Below are 24,006 nucleotides of genomic sequence, written 5' to 3'. Positions count from 1 at the left end.
AGTCACTGCCACTATACAGTACTTTAGGTCCCTGATTTAAATATTGTCAAAATTCAAGCTGCCTTTTTTTTTGTGTAAATGGAGGCTTTAAAAAGTTTTCAGGGCTGGCTGCTTAGCTCACTTAGTTTAGAGCATGGTGCTGATACACCAAGGTCAAGGGTTCAGATGACCTTACTGGCCAGCCGCCAAAAAAAAATCTTTCAATATTGAGAACTAGCTGATTACATTATTAACCAAGAATTTGCCTTCTTATAGCTGAAGAGCTGTAAGGATGTTACACTAGATACACTGCTGCAGTGTACTTTTTTTTTTGACCGGTAAGGGGATCGCAACCCCCAGCACGGTATGGTGTGCACCACGCTCAGCCAGTGAGCACACTGGCCATCCCTATGTAGGATCCGAACCTGTGGCCTCGGCACTACCAGCTCTGCACTCTCCCGAGTGAGCCACAGGGCCGGCCCTGCAGTGGAGTTTCTTAAGCAATCTAAGATAATTGTTTTTTAAAGCAAGTTGACTGTTTTCATCAGTCAGCTTACTTCAAAAAACAATTATTGATTTAGGGAAAAAAACTAAACTGTTTAATACTCATTTCCCACCAAAGTGGAGTAAGTAAATGTTTAAAATTAAGTATACTCTTACATTTCATATTGCTTTAATTCAATTATGAATTTAATTTATCTGTCTATGATAAACTCCTTTTAACTTCATAGCAATTGATTTTTCTTTTCTTTTCTTTTTTTAAATCTCAGACTACAATTATTTGGGATGCACATACTGGTGAAGCCAAGCAACAGTTTCCTTTTCATTCAGGTAAATCTTTACATTTTACATGAAAGCTAGAGCTTTCTTCTGTTTTTCTAATTAAACTTTTCACAGCATATTGTTCATTTAAAATCTTGAAATATCAGGTATCAGTCTTGTTACTAGTCCGTTCAGGAGTTGATGTTCCATGACATTCAGATTGTTAATTGTCAGAGGATCATCAAACATTTTCTATGAAATGTACCAAAGAAAGCATTTGCAGCCTAGTGTAATTACAGGTGGTATTGTTTAATGCAAAGAACATAGGTTACTGAACCAGAAGGTCTAGGTTTGAATGTCAGTTCCACCCTACTTAACAAGCTTTAAGACTGAGCAAGTCGTTTAAGTTTCCTGAGCTTCGTTTTCATGGGATAATAATAATACCTATTTGTTATGAGGATATGACTAAATGATGTATATGAAAATACTGTATAAACTATACATTTAAGTATTGTTGTCATTTTCTCATTTTGGATTGATGTATCTAAGTCAGTCCTCCTGTGTACATGAAATTAAAAACAGGCTTTTCCAGTGTTATTGGAACTTTGATGCCTTAGATTGATACATGGCCACACACCAGGGCATGCAACTTGAGTAGAGACAGCTGGATTTTAGTGCCTGCAGTCACTTTCAGCCTACAACATTTGTGTCTGCTTGCAGTGAGTTTCCTGACTGCAGTAACTAAATGATGTTAACCTGGAGCAAGATGCCTAATAACTATTAAAACAGTAGTTTTAGTACTACCTGATTTAGCTGCTTCTTTTAAGATTTTGTAGTGGTTGGGAAGAGTTTGATTTGGAGGCTGACTAAAATAGTTCTGGTTGTTCTCAAATCTCTGGGAACATCCTTTTACAAACAGCCAGTGGCACAGCATCACCTTTAAAATTGAAAGTTTCTGCTTCAGGCATTGTGCTTTATTGTCTTTCTCTATTTAGTGTGACTAAACAAGCCAAATAAAGTATGAAATGATTTTTCTGTAGTATGTGAATAACATAAGTTTTGTAAGCATTATGTTAAACAATTTAGCTTTATTAAAGCCTACTGCACTAATAAGCGTTTACATACCAGAGTTTGCTTACCTGTTTTACTTCCTTTCTGCCTTTGCTTCTAGTCTTCACCCAGACAGAATTTGCTTAGGCCTCCAGCTCTTCCTCAAAGTTTCTCATACATCCTAGGAGTGATGTAAAGTTGAAATAAGTATATGTGGGGTACTATTACTAGCTACAGTAAGTACCAGCTTTGTGCTAGAGGTGGTGCTTTTTGTGTATATTATCCCACTTATTCCTGATTACAGCATGATGAGGCAGGTAGTATTGAAGTCATTTTACAAGTAAATAAGCTTCAGTTTACCCATGGTATTCTTTCTTACCATGCTTTTGGTTTTTTAAACACTTTTATTGAGGCATAATTGACGTAAAATGAATTGTGCATACAATATCCCCCTTATCCTTGGGGCATATGTTCCCGGAGCTCCACAGTAGGTTCCTGAAACTGTGGATACTATCAAACCCTCCAGGTACTGTGTTTTTTTCAATCTGGTAACCTAGATTGCTACTAAGTCACTAATGGGCAGGTAGAGTATACAGTGTGGATACACTGGGCAAAGGAATGATTCATGTCCTGGGCTGGATTTCATCACACTAGAGTGGAGCACAATTTAAAACTTATGAACTGTTTATTTCTGGAATTTCCCATTTAATATTTTCGGACCACAGTTGACCACGGGTAACTGAGACTGCAGAAAGCAAAACCGCACATAAGCGGAGACTACTGTATTTAACTTGATGTGTTTTGACATATGTATACACCATTGAAACCACACCACAATTGAGATAATGAATACATCTGTTACCTTCAGAAGTTTCTCCTGCCCCTTTGTGATATCTCTGTCCCATCCCCTGGCAGCCACCATTATTCTTTCTGTCATCAGGAATTAGTTTACATTATATAAATGGAATCATACAGCACATGCTCTTTTTTTTGGGTCTGGCTTCTTTCACTTTGCATAATTATTTAGAATTCTTCCATGTTGTAACACGTATCAGTGTTACATTCATTTTTATTGTGATAGTATTCCTTTATGTAGATATATCACAGTTTGTTTACGCAGTCAACTATGGAAGTAATTTGTGTTGTTTCCAGTTTTAGCTATTACAAATAAAACTGCTGTCAGCATCCATGTACAAATCTGTATGTGGACATGTACTTTCTTCTGTGCAAATAACTAGTATTGGAATGTCTATTTCATATGATAGGTGTATGTTTAACTTGTTAAGAAACTGCCAGACTATGTTCCAAAGTGGTTTACGTTCTCACCAGCAGTGGGTATTCCAGTCCTACTATATCCTTGCCAGCACTTGGTATGTGGCCATTCTTTTTAATTGTAGCCACTCTAATAGATGTGTAGTGGTATCTCACTGTCATTTTAATTTGCATTTCCTAATGACTAGTGATGTCGAGCATCTTTTCATGTGCTTATTTACCATCTGTATATCTTCTTTGGTGAACTCTCTGTTCAAATCTTTTGAGTTTTAATTGAGTTATTTTTTTTTATTGAGTTTCTGTGAGTTCTTTATATTTTTTGAATACAAGTCCTTTTCCGGTATGTACTTAGTATTTTTGCTCAGCCTGTGGCTTATCTGCATTCTTTCACAAGTGCCCCTCAAAGACCAGAAGTTTTAAATTTTGATTTGTTCTTTTATGTCTTATGCTTTTAGTGTCAATCTAATTTGCTTTCTCTATTTGTATTGAGGTGGAGGCTGAGGTCATTAATTTGAGACCTTTTATAATATGGGTATTTAGTGCTGTGAATTGATGTTTAACATTTAATGCCATCTCAGTATTTTTTATATGTTGTGTTTTCTTTCAGTTCAAAGGTGGGAAAGGGGTAGGGGGCAGGAGGCTAAGGGAGGAATTGGTAAAGGGCCATGAAAAATGATTATATTGTATAATGTTGAATATACTAATTATCTTGATTTCAGCATCATGTATTGCACACAGGTAATGATATTCAATTTTATACCCTACAGAAATATATAAGAAAAAACCACAAAGTACTTTCTAATTTAATTTTGATGTTTTTCTTTGGCCCATAGTTTATTTAGAAATGTATTACTTAGTTTCTGAGACTTCTGGAGATTTTCCAGACATCTTTCTAATATTGATTTCTAATTCATTCCATTGTTTCTATAAATGTCATTTAGATCAAGTTGTTTGATAATGTTCAAATTTTTGTAGCCTTACTGATTTTTTCTGCCCATTTCATCAGTCATTGAGAGAGAGATACTGAAATCTCCAACAATAATTGGAAACACAATTTCTATTTCCTTTGAAGCTCTGTCACTTTTTGCTTCAGGCGTTTTGAAAGAATGTTATTAGAAGCATGACTATTTAGAAATGTTTTGTCCTCATGTTTGATTCACCCTTTGTGATTGTGTTTAATGACCTTTTTTCCTGTTAATATTCTGTGCTTTGAAATCTACTTTGTATAATATTAATATAGCCATTCTAACTCTCATTTGATTAGTGTTGGCATGGTATATGTTTTTCTATCATTTTGCTTTCATTCTGTTGATGTCTTTATACTTGAAGTGTATTTTACATAGGCAGCATATTGTTGAGTGAGTCTTGCTTGTTCTTTCAGTCTCACAATCTCTGCTTTTTAATTATAATATTTAGGCCATTTGCATTTAACATGATTATTGATATGGTTACATTTAAATTTATCATATTTCTATTTATCTCCTCTGATCTTCCTCTTTTCCTATTTCTGTCTCCATTTGGATTAATTGAATATTTTTTACGATTCCGTTTTTTTCTCTTTCGGTGGGCTACTAACTGTAGTTCTGTGTTTCATTTTAGTGGTTGCATTAGGATTTATAAAACATACCTTTAACTTGCCACCATCTACCTTGAAAAGTGATATTTTAAATGGGTTAAATAATAAAATAATCTTACAGCTACCATTTTCTGTACTCTATTCCTTTGCACAGATAAATATTTCCATCTGATATTGTTTTTTTCCTGCCTGACATACTTTCTTTAACGTTTCTTACACAGCAAGTCTGCTGATTATAAATTCTTTTAGCTTTTGTATATCTGAAAAAGTTTGTTTCACCTTCATTTTTGAAAGGTAGTTTCACTGGGTTTAGAATTCTGGATTGACAGGTGTTTTTTTTCTTTCAGTACTTTAAAATAATGTTACTCTAATCTCATTTGCATTATTTTCATTTTGAAATCTATCCTTTTTGTCTTTTTTATTCTGTGTTAATTTGTCTTTTTTCTCTGGCTGCTTTTAAGGTTTTCTCCTTTTTAATGATTTTTGAACAATGTGAACATATTGTGTCTTGTGTAGTTTTCTTCATGTTTCTTATCCTTGGAGTTCATTGAGCTTCTTGGATCTATTGGTTCATAGTTTTCTTCAAATGAAATTTTTTTTGACCACTATTATTTCAGATATTTTTCCACCCCTCCCCTCCCTTCTACCTTTTTTTTTTAAATGTGAGATTCTAATTACATACGTATCAGTCTGCTTAGAGTTGTTCTGCAACTCACTTGTGCTCTTTTTTCACTCTTCTCTGTGTGTTTTTATTTTGGATCATTCCTGTGCTCTTCAGTTGTTTTTTTTTTTTTTTTGTTTTGTTTTTTTGTCTTCTCTGTGTTTTGTTTTGTTTTTGGATAGTTTCTATGCTGCCTTCAAATTCACAGATCTTTTCTTTTGCAGCATCCAGTCTGGTTTATCCCATCCAGTGCATTTTTTATTTCACATGTTGTAGTTTTCATCTCTAGAAATTTAACATCTTTCATTCCTTTGCTATTTTTTTTTTGATCATATGGTATATATAGTTGCAAGTGCTTAAACACTTAGATCTTGCTAACATCTTTGTTATAGGTCACTTTCAATGGTTTGACTTTTCTCTCCATTTTGGTCATATTTTCCTGTGTCCTTGCATGCCTGGTTACATTTGATTAAAGAGGAGAAATTGTGTATTTTACCTTGTTGATTGCTGGATATTTTTATATTCTTATAAATATTTGTGAAATTTGTTCAGGGACAGAGTTAAGTTACTTGGAAATGGCTTGATCCGTTTGGGTCTTGCTTGTAAAATTTGTTAAGTGGCACTGAAACAGTGCTCACTGTAGGGCTAATTATTTCCCCATTAATTATGTGTACTTTAACCAGTGATCCATGAATCATGAGGTTTTCCAGCCTGACTGGTGGATACAGGCACTATTCTCAGCCCTGAGTAGCAGGCATTGTTTGTTCTAATCCTTTTGGGTGGTTCTTTCCCTGTATTAGCTACTTTTCACACACTCATGTTTATTAGTATTCAACTGAATTATGTGAGCAGGACTCACTGCAGATCTTTAGAATCTCTGTCTGCTTAGTTCTCTCCTTTTTAGTAGTCTGTCCTGTGAATTCTAGCTTCCTCAGTCTCTCCCAACTCTCAGCTTTGTCTCTTCAGCTCAGGAATTCCATTGATTTCTCCTTGGGAAATTCCTCTTTCCTATGCCAAGATCTGGACATGGTTTTCCAGATTGTAAGCTTGGGCAATTATAATGGCACGTTGTTAGTTTCCCTTCTCTCAGGGACCACAGTCCTTCGTTGCCTGACGTCCAGTGTCTTAACTTGTTATTTCATATATTTTGCAAGTTTTTTGGTTGTTTCGGGTAGGAGGTAAATCTGGCCTTTGTTACTTTGTCTTAGCCAGATATTGAAGTATACCGTGCTTTTAAAATCACCACATTTTTAATTACTATATTTTCTTCCATGTACAGACTAGCATAAAGCATAAATCATATGATAGATTTATGCTTAGATGAGTTGCAGTGAGATACCACTACGCATCTATTATGATGGCTGTAATATTGTTTAAAAAAGAAAAATAAGTGTTTATGAAGATGGCAAAATCAGGACTCTTGTAAATTGCTAGTGGTTATGTGAAATGTTGCAGCCACAGTGGAAGTTATGTGACAAGTTTCTCAAAAGTATAAACATAGAATTAACATATGATGCAGCAATTCTCCTAGGTATATATCCGAAAGAATTGAAAGCAGTGACTTGGACAAATACTTGTATGCCAGTATTCATAACAGCTTTATTCATAGTGGCCAAGAGGTGGAAGAAACCCAGTCTCCATCAACTGATATTGGATAAACAGACAATGGAATGCTATTCAGCTGTAAAAAGGAATGAAGTTGTAATATATGCTACAGTATAGGTGAAACTTGAACACATTATGCTAAGTAGAGTAAGCTAAGACATAAAAGGACAAATAGTGTGATTCCACTTACATGGAATATTTAGAATAGGCAAATTGGGAGAGACAGAAAAGTAGATTAGAGGTTATCAGGAGCTGGTTGGAGGAGGAATGTAGAGTTATTGCTTATTGGTTATGGAGTGTCTGGTATGGTGGAAAAAAATTTGGAAATAGTGGTGATTGTTGCATAACATTGGGAATATAAGTAATGCCACTGAATTGTACACTTAAAGCCAGTGATTTATGCATTTCAAATGGGTGACTTGTATGGCAAGTGAATTACATCTCAGTAAAGCTGTTTTTTTAAAAAAGTAAATGAGCAGTAAATGTTCCCTCCTTCCCTCATAGGTTTGTTCTTTCCCTTTTCAAATTACTGAGGTTGCATGGGTTAATGAAAATAAATCAGAATGGGGGAGACAGAAATTTTAATTTTTGCTCCAGTATTTTAAAAGTTTATGTAACCTTGGGAAAATTAATTTTCTTAGCCTCTTTTATTATGTGTAAAATGAGATCAGTAATAATGAACAACACCTCCCACATATCAGGTACATAAAAATACGTCTTATATTAGAGATGTATTCCTAAAGAACTTACACTCTCTAGACTCATTTTATTAAGGAGATATGTTCTTAAATTACATCTATCTATAACCATTGTATCTTATGAGCCAGGCATATCACAAAAGCATTAATCACACAACTCATGTTGCGGCATTCCCCAGCTCCCAATTATCTTTGCTTGGTTATACAGTTTGTTTTTGTTTTTTGTTTTTGAATCAAATGGTGTGTTTATTTTAATGCTACTTTTTATTTTCTCAGCCTCCTCTCTAACAATTTTGCAGACAGCTCTGTATGAAATCAACAGCCTGGTGCATCATAACAAATAGTTGGCTTCTTCATAGCATTTATTATGTCTTTAACTGTCTTCTAAATGAATGAGAATTTTCAGACAATCCCCCTCTACTTCTTGACACTAGGACAATTATTTACCAAAGAAACATTTTGTTAAAATTGTTTTTAAAATGGTATTTTAAGTAATAGTAGTTAATGTTTAAATGAGAGTGTAGTTTTTACTAAATCAGGTTCCAGGCAGGAAAACAGAATCTAAACCAGGTAAACCAAGAAAACTAAAGCTCCTGGATTTCAGTACATGTGGAATAAATGCAAATCTAATCTTTGTTCCTTTCCAGCACCAGCATTGGATGTTGATTGGCAGAGCAACAACACCTTTGCTTCTTGTAGTACAGATATGTGCATTCATGTCTGTAAATTGGGACAAGACAGACCTATTAAAACATTCCAAGGACATACGGTAAGAAACCTGTTTTCCCCCCTTAAAGTGATTATAATGAATGAGTAATGTTTTCGAATAGTTTTGAATTATGTCTATTATCCAAACAGCAACCTAGTCTATAAAATGAAAATGTGAAATTTACTGTTATTTTTAGAATGAAGTAAATGCTATAAAATGGGACCCAACTGGCAATCTCCTGGCCTCCTGTTCTGACGACATGACTTTGAAGGTAATTCAGTTAGTGGGGAGAAATGGGGTGGGGGTGTTACACAGTGTGGCTACTCTGGTCATTTTAAGATCATTTAGAATATCTCTTTCACACTGAATGTTTAAGCCTGGATGAGGTCTTGTCCTACTTTGTAATGGTTAATCAGTGTTTTTTATATTTTATATTTTCTTTTTTAAAATATATAAAAATATTTGAATATAGTAAAATAAATTCTATTAAAAGGATGGCTATACGATGGGAATAATGTTAATGTATTAGTCAGGGCTTTCCAGAGAAGTAGAACCAATAGGGGAGATAGGTAGGTAGGTAGGTAGACAGATAAATAGACAGACATGTATGTATATACATACATACATACATGGATACTTCAAAAAGTTAATGAAAAGATTCATATTATCTTACAATCCTTTTTTCTCCACAAACTTTTTGAAGTACCCTCGTATACATTTAAAAGGTAAAGCTTTATATATGAGAGATTTATTGTGAGGAATTGGCTCATGTGATTATGGAAGCTGAGAAGTCCCATGATCTGCTTTCTGAAAGCTGGAGACTCAGGAGAGCTGGTGGTGTATTCTAGTCCTAATCCCAATGCATGAGAACCTAGAGTGCCAGTGTGTAAATCCCAGTCCCAAGGTCAGAAGACCAATATTCCAGTTTAACAGTGAGGCTGAGGAAGATAATTCTCACTTCCTCTGCCTTTTTGTTCTATTTAGGCCCTCACTGGATTGAATGATGCCTGTCCACATTGGGCAATCTGCTTTACTCAGTCTACTAATTCATATGTTAATCTCATCTAGAAACATCCTCACAAACACACCCAGAAATAATGTTTAGCCGAATATCTGGATACCCCATGACTCAGTCACGTTGACACATAAAAGTAACCATTACAGCCAGCTGGCTGATTAACTTGGTTAGAGCACAGCTGAATAACCTCAAAGTCATGGGTTTGTATCCCTATCCAGGCCAGCTACAAAAAACAAACACAAAAAACAAAAACGTAAAACAAAAGCCATTACAGATAGTAACAAATGTGATGTTATAAATTGTCTTCACTATTACAAAGTTATGTATTGTGCTATTAAAATTTATTTGTACACGTAGAGATTTGACTGAAATTGTATTAATTTGATTTTGCTTTATTGTGAATGTATAGCACTCTTGCTGGGAAACTGATATATGACTGAATCTCTTAGTGAGTGAGCCTAGTTGCCATGCCAACATTTGCATCTCAACATGGATGTTTTTTTTCCTGTTGTATAATTAAAAACAAAACTAATATCTGTACCTAAGCACATGACATACCACAATTAGGGAAAAACAAGAATTTTGAGGTAAATAACAACTTAATACTAAAAGTAAATGAAACCTTGAGCGCTGTCCTGCAGCAGCTAACTCTCTACTGAAAACAATTTTGTCCTTGACTTTGCAGTACCAACAACTGCACATGTGATGACCCTTACAGATAGGATAATCAAGAGGGCAAACTGCTTTTCTTGCTGCCGTGAACAGACTAATGTAACCTTGGGAATCTTGTGGGGGTTTTTTTCCTTAAGTACCTGCGTGTTTTTAGTTAGACAGTTCTTCTCAAGCCTGGGCTCCCTTGCAAACAGTGATCGTAAAAATGCTTTTCTTATGTTTTTATCTTTGAGTTTTCTTTGCATGTACATGCACTAATGCTTATAAAATGGAAAAACTTTTAGAACAGCATATGGCACATATGAGGAAAGAAAGGAAGGTCAGCATCCAGAGAGCCTTGTGTCATGTAATTGAGTGCAGCTAGAGAGAGAGGTTGGAACCAGAAATTGTTAAGAGTGCTTTTCTTCATTTTAAGAATAAAGGTCACATAGGATTTTAAAGCAGAAACTGGATAGAATGGATAATGTGTAATGGGGCCATTTTTTGAGAACAGAAAATACCAGATGAAGTGAGATCATGTCCAGCTTGAACAGTATCTTTGAGTCACAAAGGTGGAGGGATTAGATGGGTCTGGTGCTCAAAGCTTTAAGATAAAAAACTGGGGATTCTCAGCAAAAGGGTGGTCATTGAAAGCTATGGGCATGGACAAAACTGTGTAGGTAGAAAGTGTAGATTAGAAAAGAAGGAAACGTAAAAAAATAAATGTTAAGAAACCAGATCAAGAGGGATGAGCTTCCAAAAGGAAACTGAGAAGGAATGACCAAAGTGGAAAATGAGACTATGTAGAGGTGAAGGATCAGAGTGGCAAAGTGTCAAATGCTATTGAAAAGTCTAATGAAATAAGTTCTGGACACATGTGTTTTAGATTCATTTACATGGGGTTATAAATACCTAGGGTATAAAATGCTATGGTATTGCTTCATTATATTTTATTAGTTACGTTAAAGAAATATGAAGTCCAGCTAATTTTGTTTCTTTGTCAGCCATTGGGCTGGGGGGTGTGTGTGTGTTGTTTGGCAACAAATGATTGAGTGATTTTGCCAGAAATACTCTTGGTGTAAGTTTCTGTTAATTTTTGCTCAAAAATAATACACATTTTAAATCTACATATATGGGCATATTTTAATCTCAAGAAAGGCCTGATCTCTACTTACCATTTTAATTATTGCATCTGTTACTTTTCATGGTTTGTTCTATATGAATCCTTATTGTGTTATTTTAAAGTTGCTTATTTATTTTCAGTTCTCCATTGCAAAATTTTCCTGATTCTAAGTTCTAAGAGTAATTTGTAATGTAGACTTTTTATTTAAGGGACAGCATAAAAACTGTGCCTTCAACATTTTAGGATCATTACCCAAGGATCTTCTTGAATGTTGGAGTTTGCACCATCTGAAGCTATCAAAAGTAAGGGCCGGCCCGTGGCTTACTTGGGAGTGTGGTGCTGATAACACCAAGGCCACGGGTTCGGATCCCATGTTAGCTCACTGGGTGAGCGTGGTGCTGACAACACCACATCAAGGGTTAAGATCCCCTTACGGTCATCTTAAAAAAAAAAAGAAGCTTAAAACAACTGCAGCTAATTTGGTCTTCAAACCTCATAATAGTGAATATTTTTTAAGGGCTTAGAACTAGCTTATTTTTTTTTTCCAGAGAGAGAAATATTAGAATATATTCTACTACATTTAAATTTCTTGGTAAATAGTCCCTTGACTCCAGTAATCATTGAGGTTACATAACTCATATTTTGGACTGGCATGATAGTATTTAAAATGTACTTATTGTATGGAAAAATAATTATAGATATTTTTCTTTTTTGTTTAGATATGGAGTATGAAACAAGACAATTGTGTCCATGATCTACAAGCACATAATAAAGAAATTTATACTATCAAATGGAGTCCAACAGGACCAGGGACAAATAATCCAAATGCCAACCTTATGTTAGCAAGGTAATATTTGTTTCACTCTTCCTTTTATGAGCCTCCTACAAATAAATCTTTTAATAAATATGACAGAAAATTAAGGATGATTCCAAGAAATGTGACTCTTACAAGGGATATATTTTTAATGGGCACCTTTAAACATGGAATTTTATAGTTCGTATTTCAGGTCATGGTTTTTTAATATTTGGAGATAATCAAATATTGATTGATATCAAATATTGATTAAAACCCAACTAATTGGGGCATAGTACAATAAAGTTTCTATAGCATCTTAAAAAAAAGAGAAATTTTAGAATATGGTCAATTCAGTGTTCAAAACCATAGATCAGTAAAAAGGGATTATTTAAAGAGAAGAGGAACATAGTGACTTAGCTCATTTATGGTTTCCAGTTCAGGGATTTGGAGATGCCTTTAAGCTGCTTTTTTCTCTTGTTTAGCTTCCAGTTTCCAGAATACAGTTGACCCTTGAACAACATAGGTTTGAGGTGTGCAGGTCCACTTATAGGCAGATTTCGTGTTAAGTGGACTCATGCAGTTCAAAGAGTTTCCCTTTCTTTTTTACAACAGTTCTTACCCCAGATTTATCTAAGAAAACAGTATATAATACATATAACACACAAAATATGTGTTAATTGACTGTTTATGTTATCAGTAAGGCTTCTGGTCAACAGTAGGCTATTAGTAAAGTTTGGGGGAAGTCAAAAGTTATGTGTGGGGCCGAACCCATGGCTCACTTGGGAGAGCAGCGGCGCTGGGAGCGCAGCGGCGCTGGGAGCGCTGAGGCCTCGGGTTCAGATCCTATATAGGGATGGTGCGGACGACACCAAGCCAGCGGTTACGATCCCCTTACTGGTCACACACACACACACACAAAAAGTTATATGTGGATTTTTGACTGCAGAGGGCTGGAGGAGGCAGGGGGTGTTCAGTGCTGCTAACCTCTGCGTTGTTCAAGGGTCAGCTTATAATTTCTGACAGTTCAATCTGCTTCTCATGAAGAATATGTGGCTAGCTATTAGGAGTGGCTGAATATGGGAGGTTGGGATCAAGGCTGGAAGAGTATTTAATTACTTATAAAATCTTTTTCCCCTCCCTTTTCAGTGCATCCTTCGATTCTACTGTTAGGTTATGGGATGTAGACCGAGGGATTTGCATCCATACTTTGACAAAACACCAAGAGCCTGTGTACAGTGTAGCTTTCAGTCCTGATGGCAGGTATCTGGCAAGTGGTTCTTTTGACAAATGTGTGCACATCTGGAACACACAGGTATGTCTGAGTTATTAAAATAGTTTAGTACTCTTATATTTAGTTAGAAGCATTTGCCTATACAAATATTTTTTTTCCCTTTTTGGTTATCATTCCTTGTGTGGCATTAATTCTATTCTTAGTTTTAAGTTGAATACATTTGGGGGGAATTTATAACTAGGTAAAGAATGAAACCAATTGAACTTATTTTCACAATTCATAAATGGATTTAGAATGCTTGTTTTATTATTACTGTATTTGTTATTTTATTCCTTGTTTTTTCTAACAGTTTTGCAGCCATAAAATGTGAGTTTAAGTTGTATCTATTTAGAAAAATGACATACTTTATTGTCTACAAGAATTGTCTTTGAGGTAGCTGTATGTGAGCAATAAGAAATTAAAGGAGAGGATTTTATGGCTGAACACAATGATTTATCAGAAACAAACTTATAACCATACAAACTTTTTCAGGGACACTGCTATAAAGATCCTTTCCTAGAAGTGGAGAAAATAGCCACTGCTTTCATTTTTTTATATTTTTAGTGTTTTAGTTTTTTATACTTTATATGCTATGTTTATTTAATAGCAGTCACTGGACTCACCCCTCCCCTCCCTTTTCAATCATCAGATCTTTGCTGGTTACAGTACGCATGTAATAAGTTATTGTGAGCTCTTTCTCTTTGTGCAGCTGACCATGCCCATCTATAAAAATTAGATTTTATAATCTAATTTGCATAAATCATTTTCAAGGTTTTTTTAAAAAAATTATGCATTCATACGGTTCAGGAAAAAACTCAAACATTATATAACATTATATAACTATAAAACAAACATTATACACTGAGAAGTTTTGCTCCCGTTTCTGGCTTTATCCTCTACAGTACAGGTGACTTTTTATTAGTTTCTCTTTTATTCATCCTGAATTCTTTTTGTGAATAATTTAGACTACTGCTGGCAATATAGGAGAATATGTTACCTCACAGGCCAGTCTGTAGATGAATAATGGTACTGCAGAGTAGTTTTAAATTTGGACTTCTCTTGTGACTGAGGTTGAGGATCTTTTTATATATTTAAGGGTTTATGTTAATTTTTCTGTGAACTGCTGATCATGTCCTTTCCTTGTTTTTCAACTGAGTTAGTGATCTTGATTTCTAGGAGCTCTTTGTGTACTAGAAAAATAAGCCCTTTGTGATGTGAATTGCAAATTTTTCCTAGTTGAACAGTTAAGCCAGAATCTTAAATTATATTTTGAACAAAGTTTTATGTAGAAATGCTCTCCCTTAATATTTTATCATTACTTTCTTACCTCTACTTCTCTATTTTCTCTCTTTGTGAATATATGCCTATGTCGCACATATTCTATAACTATGATATATATGTTGAAGCTTGTATTTTTAACCATTTGTCTTTTAAAATATAGTCACATTAATACATGTAGCTAGTGGTTCATTTTGACTGGTCTAGAGCATCGTATGAATATACCAGTTTATTTTCCTATTGGTGGACTTTTATTAATAATATAAACAACATTGCTGTGAAATCCTTGAGCATGTTTCCTTATGCACATGAAATAAAAGTTCTAACATACACACACATGGCCTATAAGTGGAAATTCTGGGCCCGTAAGGTATACAAGCCAAACTGCTCCCCAGAGACCTTATACCAATTCACATTTATAATGGCAGTATTTAGGATTTCCTATTTTCCCCCATCCTAAGATTATCATTTTTCCAATTTGATGGATATGCAATAGTATTTTGTTTTAACTTGCATTTCCTTAATTATTGATGATTTAAAATGTCTTTTCAAATAGTTATTATCCAGCTGGATTTTCTCTTTTTTGAGTAGGACCCCCCTGCCCCCCATTTTTTTATTGTTTATTTTTTAGATTGGTTAGTTGGTGTCCTTTATGCATTCTGGACACTAATCCTTCATGGTCATAAGGATTGCAATGAGTTTTTAGTTCCTTGTCTTCTCCTTTTTTTTATGGGGTATTTATCATAGAGAAGCTTTTAATATTCTTTTTTGATTGGTGCTTTTTATAGCTTAATGCATTCTTTCTAATAGAGGTCTTTAATCTTTTTTTATATTTATATTTTTAACCTTTTGGAATTGATTTTTATATATGGTGTGAGGTAAAAATGCAGTTTTATCTTTCCATGGATAGTCAGTTGTCTCAGTGCCATTCCTTGTTCTCTTATGATTTTCATAATACTACTACTTTCATATACTAAGCTTATGTGTGTGTGGTTTGTTTATAGATTCTCTTTGATTCCATTGATACCTTTGTATGTCCCTGAATCAGTAGCATAGTTTTAATAACTCTGACTTTATAAGTTTCCTTCCTTATTATTCTTCAAAATTGCTTTTTCTGTTCTTGACAGTTTAGTCTTTCATATTTCTGGAAAAGAGCACTAAGTTCTGGATTTTGTTTATGAGCACCTTGAATTTATAAGTGAAATTGGGGAAAATTGTTTTCATTGAGTTTTATAACCCATAAATATGTTATATCTCCATTTATTTATCTTTTATTCATTCAGGAGAGTTTTTAAATTTCTCTCAATTTATTCTGAGGTGCCTTATGGTTTTTATGTTACTATGAATGACACCTTTTAAAAAACATATTCCTTTTACTTACTAGTTATCCGTATTCAGAATGTTTTCAGTTGTTTATTTAGTCTATTATAGCAAGATCAATTTTAGTGAAATTTGGGTTCAGAACTTGAGGGGTTTTTTTTGTTTGTTTGTTTTTTAAATTACGTGGTTGATGTGTTTCGCAAACATTTAACAGGCAAATTGTTGAAGTCTTGTCCCAGCGTACATATGGATTTGAGGTAGATGCTAATGCCTTCTTTAATATCATGATGTCATACTGGCCTTTTTCAGTGTCATAGCTCTACCTTGTTGACCATACTATTTTGGTCCATTATACTCAATTCAAGCTTAGAGATGGGTAAGTGCTTTTGAAAGGAAGTTATTTGTTTTTAACCCCAAAGTCTACTGTAGGTCGAGTATAGATTTTACTTTCGATACCTCAGCAGACTTTAGATGTTGTTCAGTGCCACTCCTTTCTCTCCTCATTAATCGTAAATACTTAAGGGTTACAGACATTTTCATTAATCTCACAAATTGTGAGAAAGGTCAGGTAGGGGGACAAAACAGTTGAGCCTTCCCAATCTTATCAGATGTAGCAGTGCATCTATGGTTAGTGCCATATTTCCAGACTGAATTTGAAGAGGAAAGAAAGGGAAAACAGTCATCCAGCCTAGTGGTTAGCTTGGATACCCTTTGTGGGGAGGTATTTGCAAAGTGCATGGCTTACTGCCATGTTGCTTTTAGGTAGATATGCTACCTCTAGCTAGAGTTTTCAGGTCACTATAAAACTGTAGACTTTTTGTGGTTTGTCAGGGCACAATACCAGAAGCACATTTTTCATTGTTTTTCAGTTTTCACAGCAGGCCCTCTGACCTTTACCCTATTTAATGAATGATTTCATAGGAGAATATGTTTTTGGACTGAATTTTAATTTTTTAGTGGCAGCTGAATGATTTTTGTCTTCACTGATGAAGGAATAAAATAATTTAGTTATACTTATGATTTGGCTAAGTTAATGATGAAATTGATAGTGTTCTTTTTTTTTTTTTTTAATAGCATCTTTCAAGAATAATGCACATATTCTTTTATAACTCCCGTAGCTTAGGGACTATTCAGAAAATATGGAGTAAATAACAGATTTATACTGGCATTATTTTTACCAGTCTGTTATATTTCCATTTTGGGATGTTTCATCAAAGATATTCTGAATTAATTTTGTTTCTCTATATGTTGGCTAAATTCAGCAAAAATTTATTTCATGTCATACACTGAATGTTTGCATCTAGCTGTTGTTAGCTGTGTGAAAGAAGCCAAAGATACCTTAGCCAAGATAGGTTATCAACACTGGAGAAGGTGAACGTGTGTGTGAGTGATCTTTTGAAAGCAGGCTAGTACTATCTTTTTATAAAAAGATCATCATGTCACATTTCTAGCATTTTAGAACTTGTACTTATTTTGGAATTAAAGCTAAGTCGCACCTCTAATTGCTAGAAATAAAGCCACAAAACATTTTTATCTCACTATCTGGATTTGTAGAAATATATATTATGATTTTTAAGATTCTGCTTTTCATTTTTTTAGACAGGTGCTCTAGTTCACAGCTATAGGGGAACAGGTGGAATTTTTGAAGTTTGTTGGAATGCAGCGGGAGACAAAGTTGGAGCCAGTGCATCAGATGGTTCAGTAAGTAAAGTGTTTCTGAATGGGTGTGTGTTATGTACACTGGAATGTTGCTTATTGTGGTAGTGACTATGAAAGTGATTTTTAAAAAATAACTTTTCAGATATGGAAATGATTTATTTTTTCTGAAGGCTGTGTACTTTATGTTCATTGCATTCAAATAATGTAAACAAAATTTAGACTATCTTTGCCAAAAGAGCATCATCATTATCAGGAAATCAGCATTTATTTTGTATGTAAACTTTCATTAGTAAAATTAAGTATAGCAGAGTACTTGGTGAGAGTGATTTGAATTTTTGTGTGTGTGGCTGGCTGGTATAGGGATCCAAATCCTTGACCTTGGTGTTATCAGCATCACACTCTAACCAAGGAAGCTAATTGGCCAGCCTATGAATTGAAGTTTTAATGCCTGTATCTACCTTCTCCTCCCCTCAGAAGAGTGTTGTTGGTAGCCCAGGGAAGAGGGGATTAGAGGCAGTTGATTCTTGCATTGAGGATTGTGTGTGATAATGAGAGAGACTCTCAGGATGAAGTTGCACAGCTCTTTACAGAAATACTAGTTATGGCATCCAAAGCTCTTAAAAGTAAAGAGAGGGGGCTGGCTGATTAGTTCAACTGATTAGAGCATGGTGCTGATAACATCGTGTCCAGGGTTTGATCCAAACCCTTGTACTGGCCGGCTGCCATTAAAAAATTGAAAAAAAAAAAGAAAAGAAAAAGTGAATGGAAGATGGAAAAGATATAGCCATTCGCTGTTTACTTAAACTGTAGCGTAGAATAATCTGGGATGTCTTTCATTAGGGTGTAAGAGATAGGGAATAGTCTGTTTTGAGCATTTTTCTTTCCTACTTTTTAATTAACAGAGTAATTTCTAAAAATCCTAGCTGTGGTTTTTCCCCTATAGCATTAGCTCATGGTTGTTTCCTTCATCTGCTTAGATGATCTGTCTGATTTCTGTTAAGTGCCCATTTCCATGATTATTATGCTTTAGTGGTTTTGTGAACTTGGAACTAAGAAACAGATTCCGAATTGTACTACAGAAAAGTTAAAGTTAAAAATGTACAACAAAATTGTGAACGCACTGATTGACTATTTTAATTTCTTACAGGTTTGTGTATTAGACCTTCGGAAATAGCGCTACTAGTTGGAAGCCATGGACCGACTATGAATGTGTACATAGCCAAAATGACTGTCCCTGACCCATGTACTGCTATAGTCCCACTTGAACCATGGCCAGTCCACTACAGCCAAATCTAAAAGAAATATATACATACAGTGTATATAAACAAAATTGCACCCTGAAGATGACAGAGTTTTGTCACAGCTTGTGAATTCTGTTCACCAAGTGCTGGAATCTAATCTGCTGTGCCCCTAAATAGCATTTAGAAGTTTTGGATATGAAAAACAGAAGAGAAAAGGAAATATACATTATAAAAGCAGACCATACATGTACCGGTTTTTGGATACTAACAACAGCCTTGTTTCTCCCCTTTGAATCAGCAGACACCATGAATTATATTCTTTTTTCCCTTCCGTAGTGAGCAGTTTGTATGTACAGAGAAAATGGACTTACAAAAACTTGCAGCAGTAGTTTGTTCTTGCTTTTAAATTTTGTTTTTGGTTTAGATTATGGATGCATGAAGTAAGGGAGTGAATCAGTTTCTTGTTTATATTTTTTTCACCTTTTAAACAACAAAAAAAAATTCTTAAAAATGTTTTAATGCATTCTTTTGAAGAGGTAGATGTTTGGTACATTTTATGGCTCCCAGAGCATATATTCAATTGGTGCATGTTGTGGAAGGGGGAATTGGAAATTAAATGAAAATGTATGACTTTGGTCATGTCAATCTGTAAGACACATCAGTAAAAGGGTATTATGCTCTGGTTTATTTGGTGATGTGGCTTAAATGCAATAGTTTCTTTTTGGGGACATATTTCTGCCAATTAAATACTAGAAGGGCACAAAATTTTTTTTTTTTTTTAAATACCAATAGAGAAGATACATTAAAAAAAAAAATCTTCAGATGTTTTGTAGCCATAACTATATTATGGTTAAAATGTGCACTATTGTGAAAAGGAGCAAAGTAGTTTTGGGTTTTTTATTATTTGTTTGTTTTGCTTTGTTTTGTTTAAGAGATTAAAACGTTTCTGGATAAGGATTAGCTTCTCAAAGTGTCCATCATTCTGTGTAGAAGCTTAAATATGTAACGTAAACCAAACTGTAGTATTAAAAATCTCTCATGTTATTTTTCTTTATACAAAGCAAGATAACGGCATATAACACTGCCATTACATGGCAAAATGTTTGCTACCTTAGTTTAAAAAAGAATCTTTGAAACAAAAGACTTGCTTCACAGTGTTTTTAAATAGCAGTGATTTCGAATTAAAAAAAGAAAAAGTATAATTGCACTAACCTCCCTGCTGCTTTGATTCTGCATTGTGGTACTTGTGACTACATTTTTTCAAATATAGATAGATTTAAGCTGCTATTTTTTTTTTCAGTAATCACTACTATATCATGTCTTCTACTGTTTATAATATCAAGTATTTTCTTAAAGATGTAGGTATCAACTCAAACCTCCTCTTGTGCTCATGCAACTAAAAGTGAAATATACAGACAAATAGATAGCATGAGGCCATGTTCATATATGTGATTAACAGGGTTTGTCATGATTAACATAAGATTCCAGGAATGTCAGTTTTGAAGAGAGTAGTTGTCAAATTTATATCTCAGAGATTTTAATTAAGGAATTGCTTATTATCATGCTTAGCAAATTTATAACACTATTTCTGTCACTAATTATTTTGAGGCATTTACTACTAAAATTTTAACCCATAATTCTCAGTTTAAGTAGAAATTAATTTAACCCAAGTAGTGCAGCTTTGATTTTTAGCTTTTGTTGTTTTACCATTTTTACAAAACAGCATTGATTGAAGCAAGTCTTGGTTTTTACTAAGGTAGGGTAGCATTTGCTGTTAGTAAAGAGAATAAGTACACTTAATTTCACAATACATTGTTGTGTGTACCCCAGCTGTTGTTAGTGGGGACTATGATACTGTAATAATATTTTTTAAAACTTACATCCAGAAAGGCAGTCATTCATGATGGTTTTGTGCCAGCTGTTTTTAGGGTCTTGGATCACATTAGAGATATTTAGAACTTATTACCCTGTGACTTATGTAGGAAACCTAATATGCTGAGTATCTGGCACTTGAAATCCTGCTTTTATTGCTGGAGGTCCACATCTGTGGTTGACCTCTGTTGTTGTTTTAAAAAAATAAATAAAAAAATCTGTGCAATAATTTTTAAATGTGCTCCCAGGAATAGACACAAATGTTTTGAGTATGTTTAAGCTGCATTTTCCTTTGCATTTGTCAATTGCACTGAATTTAAATCTGAAAGTCAGAGGTGATTATTGATAGTACTTTTGTATTTTGATATGGACAATTTATTCATTTGCATACAGTTACTGACTTTTTTTTCCCAGCTGATTAAAAGGTAGTCAAGAAATTCTGCAATATAGCTGCCAATAGACAGCTACACTTTTATGATATTGTCATCTTTTCTGTTTTTTTAAAAAATTCTTCAGCTATTTTACTTAAGCATAATAGCCACAATAGGACATATACAAGATTATAAATACAGAGCTTTATTATCCTGAAGTCTTGGGTCTTTTAAGTATAAACTTCTCTGAAAGGTATTCATTCTGTAGGCTTGGGTTCTTCATGAGCATACAGTTGTTTATATATTTTTTTTTTTTGCTGCTGTTCTCATCATCATTGCCTGCTGATGTGCCACGATGCTGTTCCAGTATACAAAGATAAGATTGTCTCTAATTTGAGCAGTAACATGATTGCAAGAGACCAAGTTTCACAGCCTGTAAAATTTTATATTTGGGGTTCTTGCTCATTTTTCTTCCTGTTTTTTTCTGAGACCTTATTCCTGAAGATCAACTGAATCCAGTAGTTTTTCTCTGGTGTTCATCATATATCATTGTTTTGTAAGCTACTGTAAGAAACTTATAAGGAAAAGTAGAAAGGAAAACTTGAATGAATACTCACTGATTAGAATAAAGAAAGAGCAGCTGCCACTCATAAACATCATAAAGGAATATATATTTTTTCTCCTTCATATAGGAAATCCCATAAATTCTTGTATTTGTTCCAATCCCTATTTCCTATTATCCATCAGGTTAACATCATTGACTTTCAAATGACTTTTAGAAGTGGTAACTTTTAATTTCCTAATAGGTATATTTTGGGATTAAACACCTTTTACAGATACTGAAAGTGCCTCCTTTTGTGGTAAAACAAATTATGGTGCAAAAAGTAATCGCTAGATTGAATTACATGAAGGTTTTTTGCTTTTTGACATGTAAAAATGTCAAGAGAAAGGCCAAAGATTTGTACTTTTTCACTTATAAAGCACTCCCTTTTTCCTTAAACTTCTTTCTGTCAAATTAGATTTAATGAGAGAGTACTATTTTTAAGGAGCTATCTGTTTATGTAGAATGATTTTGTTAGGAGTAATGTAAACTGTTACTGAGTACAGGACTGAAGAGGACTGTGCATTTTTGCTATTTAAAGGAATCACAAATGATCATACTTATGTAAGCAAAAATGACAGGTTTTACTAGATAAATAGAAAAATCTCAAATGCAGTGCTATTTACTCTTTTAAAACAATTTTCATTTTCTTAAGCACATTGTACATTTCTACAGAACCTGTGTTTATTCTTACACGCTAAGAATGGTACTTGCGTATGGTGAATTACTGTTGACAGTTTCCGCAGAAATCCTATTTCAGTGGACCAACATTGTGGCATGGCAGCAAATGCCAACATTTTGGGGAATAGCAGCAAATCTACAAGAGACCCTGTTTTTTTGTTTTGTTTTTTTCCTCTTCTCCTTAATCAGCAGGTATAGGAGGAGGAGGAAGGTAGGGAACTTATGAATTACTCCTTCCAGTAGTAGCTCTGAAGTGTCACAATATCATTTTTTTAAAAAACATGATTCTAGTTAAATGTAGGAGAAAAAAAGAGGAAGTGTTCACTTTTTTAATACACTGATTTAGAAATTTGATGTCTTATATCAGTAGTTCTGAGGTATTGATAGCATTCTTTATTTCTGCCTTTATGTTGACAGTGTTGAAGCAGGGTGAATAGGGCATATATATATATATATTTTTTTTTTTTTCTAGTAAGTTGTTTCATGATGTTTTCTTTGGAATTTCTGGATAAGTTCAAGAAAACATTCTGCATGTTGTATCTAGTCTGATGTACTTATCCATCTCATTCAAACAAAAACACACAGACTGCATTTTGTAGCTCTGCAATCCTTGAGTACAGAAGTAATTTTCTTCTTTCCTGACTTTGACATTGTAGCTATGATGTTTTCGTTTTGATTTCCACAAATCCTTTGGGTCTAATTCTGTGAGCCTACCTATAGCACTGGATTAAAATGTCTGCATCATTTCTTTAGTTATCCAGTTAACTTTAAAACTGTTGTAAAAGTGTAAACCAGCCCATGACAGTTTTTTGTACATGTTAAAGAACTTTTATTGTTCAGTTTTCATGATTATTGTGTAAGGAAGACTGATATAGATGTTCTATGCTGTCCTGGACCATGTTAATTACACTTCTGATGTATTTTGGTTCCACATCACAATGATTTGTCCCCAATGACCCGTTTATCCTCTCTAGGCACATTTTTTTGTTGTTGTTGTTGCAGTTCCCCTTGCATTGTATTGCTTTGACAACTGTAATTTGAATCAGATCTGAAAGAGGTCCAGAATAAAATATATTTTGATATTATGTTGGCTGTGTACATATATAAAACTTTTTATATCTGTGTAGTTTGTATAGACTACTTACTAGTCACGTCAAGAGAGGGACAATATTTCTTGTTTACAATTTCTTGTTTACATTTTAATGATTTCTGCTCCAATGTTCCATTGTAGAATAAGCTTTTTTGTTCAGTTATCCTTCATAACATATAACATGTCTGTTCTCTCCCACTGGTGTTACCAGTTACAAGAACTGCCATTGAACCCAAACTTCTGTTTTTTCACAAACATGTTCTTTTCTAAGATATGTACTTTAAAGTAAGCCCATAGATAAAATTACAAATTTTACTATTTTATTACTTCTTGCAGGAGATGAGATTTTTTTAAAAGAAGGGATTATTTACTATTTTTATTAAAGAATAATAGCATCTAGTCAGCTAAGGAATAGCAATTACTTTTGAATTATTTTGAAAAGTCAATATTGTATTTAAAGAACATTATTTCACATAATTAAAGTAAAAGAGACCTCAGATTCACTTCTTTTCTTAGCATACAGTTGAGCACAAAACAGTATGTATATACTGTTGAAGATTTTTAGGGCAGAATGCTCAACTTCCTTAATGACATTTTTTCCTTCATATAAGCCAATGACAATTTTTTTTGCTTCATACCGGTGGCCGGTATGAACCTCCAAACCTGCGACCTTGGTGTTACAGGGCTGTGCTCTAACCAGTTGAGCTAACTGGCCAGCCCCAG

The 24,006-nt window shown here is 34.1% G+C and overlaps 1 protein-coding gene across 4 annotated transcripts in view; it reads left to right on the top strand.

Moving 5' to 3' along the window:
- The window catches only part of TBL1XR1 (TBL1X/Y related 1), a 156,940-nt gene extending 133,662 nt beyond the window's left edge, over positions 1-23,278 (top strand). For 3 of the 4 annotated variants that reach the window (XM_063099121.1, XM_063099150.1, XM_063099131.1), the window contains 7 exons: positions 750-810; positions 8,251-8,372; positions 8,509-8,583; positions 11,824-11,951; positions 13,047-13,212; positions 17,368-17,469; positions 18,575-23,278. In XM_063099121.1, the coding sequence (XP_062955191.1) occupies positions 750-810; positions 8,251-8,372; positions 8,509-8,583; positions 11,824-11,951; positions 13,047-13,212; positions 17,368-17,469; positions 18,575-18,601 (681 nt within the window). In that variant the 3' untranslated portion in view covers positions 18,602-23,278. Of the gene's footprint in view, positions 1-749; positions 811-8,250; positions 8,373-8,508; positions 8,584-11,823; positions 11,952-13,046; positions 13,213-17,367; positions 17,470-18,574 lie in introns of those variants that run through there. The other variant, XM_063099141.1, reaches the window with a different exon arrangement.
- The last annotated feature ends 728 nt before the right edge of the window (positions 23,279-24,006 follow it).

This window comes from Cynocephalus volans, chromosome 1 (assembly GCF_027409185.1).
Source record: "Cynocephalus volans isolate mCynVol1 chromosome 1, mCynVol1.pri, whole genome shotgun sequence".
Lineage (NCBI taxonomy): Eukaryota > Metazoa > Chordata > Mammalia > Dermoptera > Cynocephalidae > Cynocephalus > Cynocephalus volans.
This window is presented reverse-complemented; position numbering and strand designations above follow the sequence as displayed.